The following is a 15,921-nucleotide window of genomic DNA, read 5'->3' as shown; positions in this document are numbered from 1 at the left end:
AATGGGTCAGACGACCGTGTTAAGCTATATATCTTTAAACGTTACAGTTACAGCTGAAAATGAAAACAGAAATCAACAAATTTGCTGATTTCACATATCTCTGCTATTGTCGTCATTAGCGATGATTAAGTCTATAATTAAGCACAAAAGTCACAGCAGATTTTAGCCATTAGAATGTCCTTCAATGAAAAGCAATTATGCACTACATTCTTTTCATTAGCTAAAGCAAATAAGTACAACTAGCAGTAACCAATTTTTCCATTAGCTTAACATGGACACATGCTACGTACAGGTGGCTAACTACTTTAGCTAGGGCTGTGAAGTGAGCAGTGTTAGCTGCACCCGGCATCTGATGTTTTCAGAAAATGTACCTCAAAGAAAGACAAATTATGAGAAGAGCTAACAAACAATGCTAACACTAGCTCTACACTGGATGCTTGCGCTCACAACCTAGCCTAGCTAATTAGCCCGTTTGTGGTTAAATCAAATAATTTAGATTATGTAAACAAGACAGCTTTAGAGGTGCTGGTGAGCATGTCACAGAAAGAAATTAAGTTATTCCTAAAATGTTGAACCATCCCTTTAACATGATTTTGTATACAGGGGAATTGAGGACATAAATTATATGACATCATCACTCTTGTTTGTATTCATCCTCCATTTTCTCCCTCCCTTTCTTTCTCTTTATCCATCTTTCTGTTCTTGTGCCCATTGATTTGTGTATGAGCACAAGCAGAGAGCAAGACATGTTTGTTTATCAGTTTGGCTTCCGTCTTTGCTCTCGCCTCATTTCTATCTTGCTCATATTTCTTTTACTGGCCTCAGAGACACAGCTACAAACTATACAAACCTCTGAATCATTTCTCATTTGTGTCTTTAACCCCCCGTCTTGTTTACGTCTCTCCTCCCTGTCACCCCCCACATTTACTCATTTCCCCCCATGCCTTGTAACTCATTTCTCACTCCGTCAGGCTTTACACTGTTGTGTTTACCTGATAAGAAGGAAGGATGATAATAAATAAAAAATAAATGCATATTGTTTTTTGTGCTGAGCAGTTTCAGTAGTGGTTATGCTTTGTCGCCATTTTTCGTAGTTGCTTAATTCATTGGGTTACCAGCTGTCTCCTGAATAGGAGCAGCTGGCCAAGTGCAGTATGTGTGTACATAAATGTGTGTGTGTGTGTGTGTGTGTGTGTGTGTGTGTGTGTGTGTGTGTGTGTGTTGAGACTCAACTCCAAGTGCATTCATTAAGCCATGATATACTACAAATTATGCTTTCCTCCAGTGCAGCAAAGTTTGCTCCAAAGTGTGTGGATACGAACCTGCCGAGGATTTCCAGAAGCTCCGCAACTCCATTGAAGTGCTCAGTTTCATATATGAACCTGAAGATCAGACACAAAACACACACACAGAGTGATTTGTAATGATTCATCAGTAGATCATGTAGCTGTTCTAATCAAACAAAAGTAAAATCAACTTAAAGAAGGACTGCAAGTCTTGAAATAGAAAACATAATCTGTTAACTTAGTGTAAAATTACCAACATCATATATCATGATGTATACTATGTCTGGAATACAACTCTGTTACTTCTGTGATGTCATCATGGGAGAAAGAATTGAAGTACAATAACAGTAAGGGCAGATTTACGCCTATACTGCATTTTTGAGTTGTCAAAATGAACAAACAGTGATACTGAAACCAGTTAACTGAGGCAGAAACATAGCGTGTTGCAGCTCTCCAGTGCTTGAATTATTATTGCAAACACAACAATCCAGCCGCGCTTGGTGAAGGGAAAGATGAAACATGAGTTTACATCGCAGCACTCTTGTTAGTCAGAGCCGTTTGATCAATTATTTGAGGAGATATGTGTCACCACACGATGATTTAACACTCAAGATAGATGCAGAATGGAGATACATTGCTGATCCGGTCAGTGTCAGGACTGCAAACGTGCACAGTCATGTTTGAGCATGTGGTGAACTTGTTTGTGTGCATGAGAGTATTATCTGAGCCAGAAAATACTCCATGTGGCACTTTGTGTCTCTCGAAAATTTAGACAACATGTCCCTTAAACCCTCTCCAAGTTCTCATCTGTGTTGATGCTTATGCCTCATTGACATCACATTGTATAGACCATAATTAGGAGCAGCTGTGTGGGAAAACTGTTAAAGGGACAGTTCAAGCATCCTTCTGCGCGGTGATATGTTTGGTGGGTGTAGTTCAATAGAAAGAACATAGCTCCTACATGAAACTGCTCACAACAAGGTTTGTGGATTATCTAGAGTCATGATTTTTGGAAAGAAACATTGCTGTTGAGTTTTTCAAATTTATAGTTTATAGTTTAGTTATTTTTTGGCGCTTTGAGCATCACAAGCTGAGTGCCATTTAGCTCTATTATATCTGAGAGAAGGCAGACATCTCTCAGCCAATCTCTCCACTCTGCAACTCACACCAAAACAAACCAGAGTGATAAATAGCATTACAGGTCAAAGGAAAAATATATATTTTATTCAGGGTTGAAGTGGCCCTTTAACCCCAGCCTCCTGGGTGTAGTTCAGAGTCAGTGACAGAACTACAGAAGCATCCACAAAATGATGTCCAAATAGGTGCAAAGCCATAACAACTGGAAGTTACAATTGAAACAAGAATCCAGTATTATATAGTATTGATGCAGCTAATTAAAAAGGAGCTGTACGCTGTCTGTGTCTTGTTTCACTTGTTAAGGAACCACTCCAAATACGAAGCGCAAAAAAGGCTAACTTATAAATAACTCAGATTGTGAAAAACTTTCACCAATTTTCCTGTTTTGTGCTTTAAGATCATCATTAATTAAACTAAAAACATGCATTACAGAAGTCATACACACTGCCTTCCTCCCTGCTGATGACCTTTGTTGGTTAATGTTTGATTTATTGACGTTACGATGCCATAAATAGCACCCGTAAATCCTGTGCATTGGATTGGTGGAAGACAGCGTGTACCTGAGGAAGATGTTGTTGATCTGTTTGCGGATGTAGGCTCGGAGGCCCAGTAGTTTTCCATAGACACGGTGCAGGATGGTCTTTAGGTACTCCCTCTCCCTGGGGTCCTCACTGTCAAACAGCTCCAGGAGCTACACACACACACACACACACACACACACACACACGATAATTACAGACACAAGCACGGTATGTTTGCATTATAGTTCTTGTGAGGACCTTTTCTGAATGCATTCATTCTCCAACCTCCTCACTCTGACGACCAAATCCTAACTTTAAAGTCATTTGAACTATTCATAAACAGTAATGTCTTTGTTCTACTATAATTTGTTGTACTTCTTTCATCTGTAAGAACATTTCATGGTGTTTTTTTCCATTCACCAAGCAAAATTAATATTACATAAACTGTTTTTTTCCCCGTCAATTTCTAAAATAAAGCAGGATATTAAACGTAAAAGTTGTACGACAGGGACTGCGGAGTCTTTTAGTCAATTTTTTATATGTGCCCCGACTTAGATAACAAAATTGGAGAGCACTCCAGCAGGGATATTACGAGGTTCTGCGATGGCTGCAGTTTCAAAGAAGAGCTTCATTTATTTATACCTTTCCATTTATCAGGATTTTAGAGACATCTTAGGGCTTTGGATTTGACAAACTGCGAGGAGAGAGAGAGGATTACCTGCAGGACAAACTTCTGGTCGACGTAGCGTTTGGCCATGGAGGGCTGGAAGTCCGGGCTCTCCAGGAAACGCAGAAAGAACTCGTACACCAGCTAACGAAGGCACAGAAAGCAAATGATTAGACATCATTTAGTGTCTATGTTTGTCTCCTGAAGGAATAGTATGACATTTTGGTAATTATTCATTTTCTTGCCAAGAGTTAGAAAAGAATATCGATGCCATTCTCATGTCTGTATGCCAACCACGTAGCTAAGGCCAGCAGCAGTTATCTCAGATTAGCACAAGGACTGCTTGTACACAAATCAATTAGAGGATGGCACAAGAATGAGATAAATTAGTGATGAATTAGTAAGATTTAGAGGTGCTGGTAGGCGCTTTCTTAATCTTTAGACAGAGCCAGGCTAGCTTTATTACCTGTTCAAAGTCTTAATACTAAACTAAGCTAACAGACCACAGGTTGTGGCTTCATATTGACTGGGCATATGTAAGTGTGGTATCAGTCTTCTCGTCTCAGTCTCAGCAAAATAGTGAGTGAGGGCAAACTATTTTTTCAAAGCTGCTCTAGGCAACACAGCATGATGACTGCTCCAAATGGCAGCAAGACGTGACTTCTGTGAGAAATATCTGAGCTTAAGAAACCAGGATCTACTTCACTTGCTGACTCAGTGCTCAACTTTATAAAGAGTAGAATGCTTTACACCACAAAATACCAACTGAAGGGAAAAAGATTTTGTTTCATAACAGTCTGGACTTCACGCTTGTATTTTTGACTCATCTCTTCCTGAAGGTGCAGAAGTGACTGTACACCACAACCAAATGTCATCTGGACAAACATCACAAGTATTTTTAGAAGCTGTGACGTTCTCCTTTTCTAGAGCTCAATCTTGTGATTCCGAGTGATAAAAAAGTTACATTTGGGCAAACAATGTTGCTTTCAACAGCAGATTTAACTGATCTAAAGGACCTCAGGCTCAGGTACAGTATGTTTATGTGCAGATAATTGCTGAACGCTGCATTCAAAGCAACACCTGGTGGGAGTTGTGTGCATTATGGCATTGTCCGCCCTCCCAAATATAGTATATAATATATAGTAGGGCCCATTTTTCATGGCACTTACTGACACTGCATTGTGTTTCACTATAAAAAACAAACGCAAGTACATCGCAACAATTCCCAAACTGTTTTTTGCACAAAAAAGACCAAAGTCAACATGTTTTGCTGAACATATCTTTTCCAAGAGAAACTGTCCTTTACCTCTGCAGGGGGAAAATGCATGAAATTATGTAAGTGGTGTATGTTGTACCTGCAGATGCGGCCAGGAGGCTTCGAGTGTTGGCTCATCTTCCTCAGGATCGAACTCTGGATTCTCGCTGGGTGGAAGAGTCCGGAAGATATTTACCGAGATCTGGAAAACCACAGAGGAGGAGAAGGGAAGGAGAGTGATGGGAACAGGAGTGTGAGGACGAAAATAGGAAGAGGGAAATATGAAAATGAATGAGAGGTAAGGAAGGATGTTGAAAGAGGAAGGGGATAAGGGGAGATGAGGGAAAAGTGAAGTGGAAAGGGAAGGAATTGGAGAGGTAAAAAAGGCGGATTAGGAAGAGCAAAAGGACACACAGCACATTCCTGTTAATGTTATGGATATCCTTGACATAATCTCAGGATTGAAAGAAAAAAGACAGATGTGATAGCTATATTTTCAAAAAAAACTAGGTCTATGACTCTGATAAAATAACAAGTCTGAGCAAAACATCCTTTGAGTCATTTCTAGACTCCATCATGCTGATATTTCAACATGATGCACGTCACAGAGTTGTGTCACTAAAAGCTCAATAACTCTCAGGATAGAGCCAGGATAAATAGCTGGTGTTTTTAAGAGCCCTACATTAAGGGGATAGTTTGGATTTTTGAAGTGGGGTTGTGTACCCCAGTGTTTACCCATGGTCATTGTATTACATACAGTAGATCTCAGTCAACACACCCCAAGTTTAAAGAATAAGGCTGGAGTCTAACATGGAAGCTGAGCAATGTACTTCTGTGAATGGGGGGTCAGCAACAAACCGTATTTTAGCCAACTAAAAAAAAAGTCCCATCTAAAACAGTCAATATCAGTTTAAGTATATGCTAAGGTGAGAATATTTTCACCGCTTTGTATTTCCATCAGACAGCATGTTTTGACAGAGAAGCTGTTAACATCTTCAGTTCCCCACTAATGCTCTTGTCATAGCTACCAGATTCCATTCACAAAAAACGTAATTTTACCTTTCTGAACATGGGAGCTGCTGGTCTACTGCTGCTTTGATCGGTTAGTTTGTGTTGTTGTGTGACTTTGGTGAATCAGAACTAACCATTTTATACGCAAAAGACACACAGACAAACTAACTGTTTGAGGAGGTGCTAGACCAGCAGCAATGTTAAATCACTGTTTTTCTCAATGGAGTCTGGCTTTAAAGAGAGCTTTGTAATAGCTTAATTTTCCCAATGAAAATCACTGTCTGACATTAAGTTAAAGCAGTGACAATATTCTAAATATAGTGTACACTTATACTATTATTGATTTTTTTTTTTTAGTGGGACTTTTTTTAAGTAGCTAAAAACGTTTTGTTGCTGACCCCTCCCCCACAGTAGATTGCTTAGCTTCCATGTGAGACTCCAAACTGGGGGCGTGCCGACTGACATCTACTGTATGTACTACACTGTCTATGGATAAGTACTTCATACAACCCCACTTCAAAAGATCTGAACTATCCCTTTAAAAGGACAATTAGGTGGGTTTCTGTCAACTACATCAAGCAAATACAATCACTTCAGCTGTTATCGGCCATTTCTGAAGCTGTTCACAGACTGTGTTTGAGAAGAACAACTGGTAAGCCATGCAACCTGGCTGCTTGCAAAGTCATGATTTATTCAACAAATGTATTTCCACTGGCCATTTAGTGCATAAACTACACTGCAAAAAGCAAATGTGGTAAATCCCAACACCCCAATTCAGCATTATCGTCTTCTCCATTCTTCCCTTCTCTCCATTTGTTTGCATTAGTAAAACTTCTCTCTGCAGGAGGATACAGGCTCATTTCACATGAATATATAAACCTTACTTGATTTAAAAAGGTCCAAATCGTTTGTGAGAGAACAACCATTAGACCAGAATTCCACAATATTTCTACGTTTGGGAAAAATCATCTGGGGATTGTTGCTCTCTCCTTCCTTCGTTAATAAAAATTAAGCTTTTTTTAACCTTGTGGCCACACATTAAAGCCTTTGCCCACTTTCCTTTCATCCCACCCTCTGTCCTATCAGCATTTTCACATCCTCTGGGTATAGTGACTCTATAACATAAGCTATATCCTCTGCTCGCTTCACCTTCTGTCCTCAATCCCTCTTTCCTTTCCTCCTCTTTATATCCTCTGGGACCTTTGGTGCTTTGTGTTGGTGTCCACACTTTTTTCTACCACACTCCATCTTTCCTGTCCATCCCTCTCTTTCTCGCCATCTGTGCAGCCTATTGCTATTTAGCACCCTTTGCAAACAGTCTATCTCTCCCATCCTATCTATCTATCTATCTATCTATCTATCTATCCCTCTCCTCTCTATCACCACCTTTGTTTATCGCCTCTGCTGGAAATCACACTGTCTACCTTCTCTTTCATCCATCTATTCATTCTGCTTTTATTATCTATTTTCTTGTGCAGTTTCCAGGTGTTGAAATGATGAGGATTGATTCCATGTGGAAATATTGTTCTGGCTTTCTTTGTTCATCCACATTGACCATTGTTTGTCACTGTCTGTTCTCAAAAGTTCATTTTTTGACATTAAGATACTTAGCATTTATTCATCTGTCTTTCATTTCTATCCTTTCATCAGTGCATCCACTAGTCCATTATCTCCACCCCTAACCTCCCCTCTCCTCCTCCCCTCCTACCATCTTTATAGCCTCTGGGTACAGAGGCTCTATGAGGACTCCTCTGCTAGTGGCCACGCTCTCCACCAGCTCGTTGAGCGCCGCACGTTTGATCTCCTTCCCCTTCAGGTCGGCCACGCAGTCCAGGAAATCAAACAGCACGCAGCACTGCTGCAGCTTCTTACAGAACAGGTCATGTAACTCTGCCACCGGGGCGTCTGGATGATTGAGAGTTGGGAAGGAAGAAAGAGAGAGAAAGAAAAAGAGGTGTTTTAGACAAATAGGTTAAAGGACAAAAACGGCAATGCAGCTTGGCCAAATCCGATGGCGTTCCTGAAAGATGCTTTGTGCTTAGAGTGTTGTAGTATACAGAGATGTATTCTACAGGCTAGATCTTCTCTCAAAGGTAATGAGGGAAAGAGAGCAGACTATTACTCTACAAACACATTTGTACACACCCACACACACAGGGACTTGCATCCATACACACACACACACACATGTCCACACACACCTTCCTCCAGAGGGCTGTGTTGTATCTCAGTCCTATTACCTGTCAGATTCGTTCTCCAGGCCTGTTCGTCACAATGAAACAACCTGCTGCCGGCCGTCAGATTAAAACCTTGTACCTCCAAAAAAAATTCACCACTTTTTCGCAGATGTAGAGAAAGTGGCTGATACCCATGGATTACTGAACACATGCAGTGAGTTTTAAATTGATTCCATGGGCCTGAGGGGGTGTGAAACTTAGCAGCTTGGCCTGTAAAGCATCATGCAAGAAGTAAAAAAAATGAAGCAGACACCAAAGGAGAGAGCTACGGGCTTTGACAGCAGCCAAATGGGAATCCTTGGGTTTTTTCCTCGGTAACCAGATGATTGATGACTCAATAGCTAAATATAGCAGTGAAATATCCAAAGTTTAGATTCCTATATAAGTGAGGTGTGTGTGAGGTTTGGTCTGAACAATAATATGCTGATTTACATTAAGATAAAGGATATGAAAATACACATAAGATCCTCTTTGCAAAGGCTTTTGAGAGATCTCAGCAGAATGTTGCAGACTGTATGTGTATATTTATGACATGATGCCAAACGAAATTTCGTTGTGTATTTTTGTACAATGACAATAAAGCTTCTCATCTTATCTTATCTTATCTGATATATGACCTATAATTGCTATGGAAAAAGGAGATGATCTGGAAAGACATCACAGACAGAGTTTAAAGCTTTGAATCCTTTTCCAGCCATTGTTTGTTTGATACACTACCTTACCTTGCCATGTATGACAGACCCTACAGGAACTCAGTGGACCTAACTGGTTCTATAATTTGATTTCTACATGTAACTAAACACAATGAGAACTGATGGGTAATCTTGGGTTGTAATCAATGTGGAGTAAAGGAGTGGTAAGTGGTGGCCATAGGCACTACAGGCTTAAGCTTGGCCACCAATTGGCCACCACACAGCCCATTCTGAGTCTGAATTAAGGGCCCCAACACACCAAGCCAAAAGTCGGACATAGGTCAACGCCTGGCTGTCAGTGAGCGTCTGTCGCCCTTGTTCTTGCTGTGTGTCCTGTATCCTTGGCACTAGTCAACCCTTGTTGGCTGTTTTTGGCCAACTGAGCGTGCTGAATCGGTGTTGGACCCAGAGGAGCTTGTCAGTGAGAGAAATCATTCTAACGAACCGCTAAAGTCAAGAGGGCGTGAAACTGAAACAAACTTGTTATATTAGGTCACATTATTTTCAAGCCATTGAGCTCTTAAGCAGAAACAGTTCAGAATGGTTTGTGTTATTGTTCACTAGCGCACGGTAAATATAATTTGTTCCTTCAACATCAGGTTGTGTTGTTTATGTGCTAACTGGCTAACTAGCATCTTGAATCCATTCTGTCCGTTCCCCTTTAATTGTTTACTGTTTATTTGGATCCCTATTAGTTGTTATCAAGCCAAAAGCTACTCTTCCTGGTGTCCATGTTAAATGGCAGATACGAGCTGCCTGCTAGTAAGGAGAGTTATTTCCTCTTAGGCTGGTGCTGAACGTACGTCCTAGTTAGCCATTGGCTGTAGCCTTTGCGGTGTGCTCATGCGCAACATCTTGGCTGACGCACAGATGATGTGAGGCGACAACAGTCAGCCTTTGTTGCCGCTAGTTCTTTGATGTCACTTTGATGTTTCTAGACACAAACTTCTGTGCCACACCAAAGAGAAAAGTGGCCTGGCCACCATGATGCAAATTGTTTGCCTCCACTACTTGTTGAGTGCAATTCTTCTCTTTTTTTCAAATTAGGTAGAGGTAGAATTCAAAAGTATAAGGACAAAGAAAAGCTCTGTAATAGAAAATTGTTTAATAACATAAACCTGTCACATTTAATGCAATCCAATACTAGAGCACAGCTAACTACACCCTAAAATGACCATGGAGTAAATGACTATTGACTCCTGTCTAAGCAGTGTCAGCAAGAAATGTACTTTAGTCTTGAACAAATAATCTCTTTATGTCAGAAAAAAACAATGCAGCTTTACCAATGGCTGGGAAGCAGTCTAGACTGACTGTGCAGTTGGAAAGAGGATGATCCAAGACTCTCACACACACACTCACTCACACACTCGCACACACACACGCACACACACACACAGCAGGAGCGGATTAGATTTAACCCTTCTTAACCCCCAGGTGGGAAACAGAGGAGGAGTAAGGGAGGGGGTGACTGGAGTTCTTCCAGCCCCAGACCCCCTCACCTCTTATGGGCACACCATGACCATCTGCTCCCTTTGGCAAAAAGCTACATGACAATAGACGAGAGCCGCCCTTTGCTTGATATGTCAGGTACACACTCTTTTGAGATCACTGAAAGTGGCCTTTTACTCTATCAATTATGACCAACTGTGCCTTCCATAATTTGGATGGTGATGTGACAGAGTATCTGTATTTGAACAGGATTTATTTTAAGTCTAACACATAATGAAACTACTAAGTTGCTGTTTGATAAAGTCCCAGGTTGATGATATGGAAAAACTTTACTGTAAGATTATGATCCTAATTTTCTGACTTACAACTTTATGTATTTGGGGTTACATTTAGTTTAAACTCACAACAAGACTGTCTTCTTTTGGGGAGAATATTCTCTAAACTTTGACTTGTCATATATGCAGACGATTATTTGTTGTTTGTGTTAAAAGGATCAGAAAACCAGGACTGACCCGCTTCTTGGTTTTTTTTTGTTTTTTGGGTTTTGTTTGGTTTGGTTTTTGACAATTCAACATGCATGACATAACCTGTAAAAACTTTTTCTGTGACTTTTCTTTAGCCTTCCTTTCTGCCCATTTTACATCAGTGTTGCCATCTATGGGACTGCCCATCGAGCTGCACTGAGTGGTCAATTTGTTCTTGAATTGCAGCCATTTCTCAGTAACTGGACAAACGTGTGACAGACAAGATCACACAATTTTCTGACTATTTGTCACAAAAAACGAGTGTGAAAAGTTTTTGAGAGTGAACTATTTCTTCTGACTTTGCTTTGAGAAAGAATGTGAGTCTAAATCTGCGAGGCAACCATCTCTGTATTTGTGGCTCTTGGTTAGTTTGAGATAGCTGCAGCTTCAGTCCTTTTATCCACCTGGTCGCTCATCACTCTTGTACCATCCTTTCCTTCTTCTCTCCACCTCTCTGTTTTCCTTTCCTTCCCAATCTGCCCCTTCCTAACCTTTCTACCTCTTGCCTCCTTCTCTCCTGATTTCTCATGGCCCCCCTTTTGGCCGTCCACTCCCCCCTCCTGTTCCCCCTCTGTAGACACACTGTGAAGGTGAAATCTAATCCATTTTTAATGGAGAGTAATTGTATGAAGATGTGCCGTGCTGGGACTGAGAAAAAAGAACAGAGAGAGGTGAAAAGACGACGGGAAAGAAAAAAGCATGTATGTGTGTTTGGGAGACAGAGAGTGGGAAAGGAGGTGAGAAAAAGAGAGGGAAGATGAAGAGACTTGGTGGGTCATGTGAGAGCAAGTGTGGGAGAGAGCAAAGGAAAAAAAATGACAGAGAAAAAAGAGTGTCGGAAGATGACAGGCACAGACAGAGCCACAGTACATATTTTAAGGCAAAGCAAATGGGCTAAAACTGGTCTTTGGTTGTCTGCGTTTGCTAAACTGGCCACCAGTATTACCTTGCTGTCTGTTATCACGTCTGGCACTGGCAGAAAATGCTCACATTTGAATGGATAACACAAACTCGGTGCACAATGAAGCAGTGGAGAAGCCAAACTGAGGTAATACTGAGGTGGATTTTAGTTTTCCTCATGGCTGTGCTATTATTAGGTCAATGCAGGTCGCTCCAGACCCATTCATTCAAATCAGCTTTTAATATCATGTCAGTGCAGTGATTAGAATATTAACTCAGATCTTAATCACAGCAAGTGAGTCATTTATGACTGAGCTATTTTCATGCTCCTGACAGTCCAAATTGGTGTTTTGAATGGGTAACAAGCTGTGGCTATAAAATCCAAAACATTAAATGCATGTAGTTAAATTTTACTACTTTATTTATTTCATCTTTATTAACTGAGAAAGTCCCCTGAGATTAAAACTCATATCGTCTACATGTCACATCATTACCAAAGTTACATTACCACAATTATAAAAGCATGTTAAAACAAACAGAAAAGCAATTACGCTCTACATTTATTTTTATATATAAAGAGCAGGCTATCTGTGCTAATACAAAGTGCTTCAAGCTTTGCGTTACTCTTCCTTTAATCCTTTGTTATTCCTCATGTGACTGTGCAGATAAAGGAGCTTTTCAAAATGCACATGCACAAAGAATGATTAATTTCCCCTGCAGTCATTATCTGAAAACGTTACAGTTCTACTTTTTTCCTTTTTAAAGCTACATCAATCAATGTTTTTATATTAGCAATATATCTAATGACTGTGTAATGTGAAAGAGGTCGCTCATAGTGGCAAACACACAGGGAATTATCACCAGACTCTGCTCCTCCTCTCAGCTTTACAGTGTTTGAGTGTTTTTCAACTTAAGAAAGTGATCACATGTCAGTGTCACGTTCACGGCTTGTACCAATGCCCCCAAGAGTAAAAAAAAAAAAATACATATAACAACTTCTACTTTAATGTTTACCATGTTACCAATAGTAGACTTTCTTTAACAGAACATTTTAGGGCATTGATGGTTAACCACTTAGAATATTTTTGACCAGTTACCCATGTCGGTGTATAGGTTAACTTGCTACTCGTCAGTTTACTGCACTGCGCACATACCAGGTCTGGTGGGAGCTAGCGGCACTGCTCATTCGGTGATTAACACTGTGAAAACATTTTGCCTAACCTAGACTTTACCCCCAGTTGCCCCGGTGAGTAAGCAGCTCAGTTTTGAACCACAAACCCCCTTTCACATCTTCAACTATGTTAGCTCTGTTAGCACAGTTGGCTGTGTCGGCACAGCTAGTGGTGTTAACATAATTAACAGTGTTACATGGGGGTCTGCGCTCAAAATGAAGTCGCTTACTCACTGGGGCCACCTGGGGGGAGACTGGAGGGGGGCCATCATGTTTCCGCAGCAGTGCTGTCCCGTCACTGGGATGGCATTACCAACGGTAATTGCCGAATCTGAGTGGCACTGCTAGCTAGGTCCCACATGCCTTGCGTGGTACATAGTGCTGAGCGGCCATGGCTAACGTTAGCTAACCAGTGGAGACTGTAGAGTAGGCAGTGTGCATTATGTTTCCATGAGTTAACGTGGCTAGCCGGCTATCTGCGAGCGAAGCCAAATAAAAAATAAATAAAAGGCAAGACATTTACATCACATAACATTAAAACTGCACCACCTTCAAATGGACAGCACTTTGAAATGCAACGCTAAAGATCACACTGAGTCGATGGAGGGTCAGAGAAAAAGAGAAGGCCTCTTGTATTCACTTCATTTTGTATTTTGTGTTGTTTTGTTTCCTTAAAAATTAACCAGTAAGTTACCAGTAAATGTGTCAAGTTATCAAAAGCAAAATTAACCGAAACTGACATCCTTAGTAAATTTTAAGTGGAAGTCATTCATGGGAGATTACATTAGATTACACTGGAAAATAGTAATGTCTTCACTGAAGCAATTTGTTGTGTAGGTGTTGATTCTGATGAGGCGTTCTTAAAAGTGTACCAAAGGGCGGACCGCTCACTGAAGGCCAAAGTAATAAAGGCTGTCTTAGCTGTCAGCAAAAGTCTGTCCCGAATGTCAAGTCATGTTTATTTGTAAAGCCAGATATCATGCACGTACAATGTCTCAACAGTTCATAAACCAGGCCTGTAGCTGTCTAAGAAGAGTAAAAAAAATCTTTGGTGCATGAGTAAAAAATAATGTGTGAAACCTCTGGAGAGGCAACATGATGAGAGATTCCCTCTCCACGGATGGCTGGAGGTACAATATAAGCCGTAGGTGGTAAAAAAGCAATTACATAAAATGAAGAGAAAGTTGTAATAATAGAAACAGTCCAATTGAGACATACTACGACAAGACCAATAATAAAAAAAAACTGACATAAGTCCCAAAGCACTTCTTTACATACTGTATGCAGTCTACGGCTACGGGATCATTTTAAATTTTGCAGATACTGAGGACTGCTGTATGATGTTATTGGCCGATAAGGAAACATTAAATTTCCAGAAATCTAGTGGAGTGTAATGAGAAATGCTCTCCACTCCATTCTGCCTTGCTGTCTCTCCTTTCAGCGACATTCCCACTAAGCCCAGTCGCCAGAAGAACATGTTTGCACTGCACACTTCTGCAAACCAAAGCTACATTACATCTGTAGGCTTCATACCTATATCAATGTTTTCAAAGTGACATAGTATAAAAGTTGATTTTGTTATTGGGAGGTAGAGGGGTTGATGGATGGTAAGACACACAGGCGAGACAGCTGCTAAGCTGCAGACCACTATACGACACACATTGGTTTATTAGCAACACTTTGCAGGGTTTACACTGGCGTTTGAGCCACCAAACCTGTGTTTTTCACCGACCAGTCCCTGTTTTTCCAGCAGTTTTTGTGCCAAAATTAACCATAACCTAGTGTTTTTTGTGCCTAAAACTTATCCCATCTTCCCCACAGTGCTGAGAAACATAAAGTTTCAACATATCTGCCACAAAACAATGTACAAATCTAATATATCTGTGGTTTGCACAAAGGTACAATGCAATATTACACAAACATTTTTTTCTAGCCATTGGGTTGTCCCATTTCCCCAGGCCCCTGCATCTCTATTAATAAACTTTACTGCATAAGATAAACTATCTCAGATGAATTATAATTCATACACAGACCCAGTCAGCCCTAAGCCCATTGGTTCCTACAGAAGACATCTAAAGAATCTTTATAAACTGGTCACAAACATTAAGTTGTTTTTTTTTTGTAAGTGTAAGTAATTTCCTAAAACAGCTGGGCACGGTAGTGTTTAGGAAACAATAACAGGAGTAAATAGAGCATTTGTTGGGGACTATTTTAGTGGCGGATTAATACACACTTGGCACACAAGTGAATATCTGCAGCAGCAGCACTGTGTGTGGGACAAAATAAACTACAGTGCTCGTGTTCATTGTATCAAAGGAACATGTCACCCAGTGCAGCAATGTGGCTCATGGTGTGTATTCATTGTGTTTGGACAACAATGGAACAGAGTAAAAAGACAGATTTGGCAACACTTGTTCATTGCATCAATTCATTGTTGGTTTTGGTCTTTTCATCGGATCTGTCGACAAGGAGGAAATAAAGTCGTATCTCCAGACGTATTCTTTAAATACACTGAGGAAGAGGAGGCTGATGAAAAAAGATGACTTGAAACAACAGAGTGTGACGTAGAAAAGATGGTGAGTGCGAGAAGAGGGAGAGGGGTGAGTGGGTTTGGTGAAAGGAGCAGTAACATATAAGAATGAACAGTGCCAAGCGCCTTGCAACAGCATGAAAACACACACACATACACAGCTGCACAAATCTAAATATAGTCCTGCTGGAGAGAGACACTGAGAGGAGAGGAGGAAGAATCTGGGGAGGAAACAGGGAGGGAGGAGAGGGGAGCAGTATAGGGTTAAAAGATGACATCATCCCCTTCGCCGTCCTCCTGCTTCTCTCTCATCTTTCCATCACTAGGGTACCTCCCTTCTTTTCCTCCCTCTCCTCACTCCCTCCATCTTTCCCTTCGTCTACTCCACCCATCAGTCTCTGCGTGGCTTTATTTTTTTCCTCAAATGAGCGAGTACAGTTCTAGTCTTTAAATAACAGTTATTCTGTTTGGGGCTGAGTGCGTGTGTGTGTGTGTGTGTGTGTGTGTGTGTGTGTGTGTTTGTGTGACAGAGAGAGAGACA

The 15,921-nt window shown here is 40.7% G+C and overlaps 1 protein-coding gene across 1 annotated transcript in view; it reads right to left on the bottom strand.

Annotated features, from left to right (window-relative positions):
- The window catches only part of ppp2r5b (protein phosphatase 2, regulatory subunit B', beta), a 53,245-nt gene that overhangs the window by 20,681 nt on the left and 16,643 nt on the right, over positions 1 to 15,921 (bottom strand). The window contains exons 2-6 of the mRNA XM_050067620.1: positions 7,586 to 7,782; positions 4,967 to 5,068; positions 3,663 to 3,755; positions 2,984 to 3,114; positions 1,323 to 1,382 (exon numbers count right to left, since the gene is read on the bottom strand). Coding sequence (XP_049923577.1) covers positions 1,323 to 1,382; positions 2,984 to 3,114; positions 3,663 to 3,755; positions 4,967 to 5,068; positions 7,586 to 7,782 — 583 coding nt within the window. The remainder of the gene's footprint in view (positions 1 to 1,322; positions 1,383 to 2,983; positions 3,115 to 3,662; positions 3,756 to 4,966; positions 5,069 to 7,585; positions 7,783 to 15,921) is intronic.

The sequence above is a fragment of the Epinephelus moara genome, chromosome 17, assembly GCF_006386435.1.
Source record: "Epinephelus moara isolate mb chromosome 17, YSFRI_EMoa_1.0, whole genome shotgun sequence".
NCBI classification, from domain to species: domain Eukaryota; kingdom Metazoa; phylum Chordata; class Actinopteri; order Perciformes; family Serranidae; genus Epinephelus; species Epinephelus moara.
The sequence above is the reverse complement of the archived record's forward strand: the minus strand, read 5'-3'. Positions and strand labels throughout refer to the sequence as shown.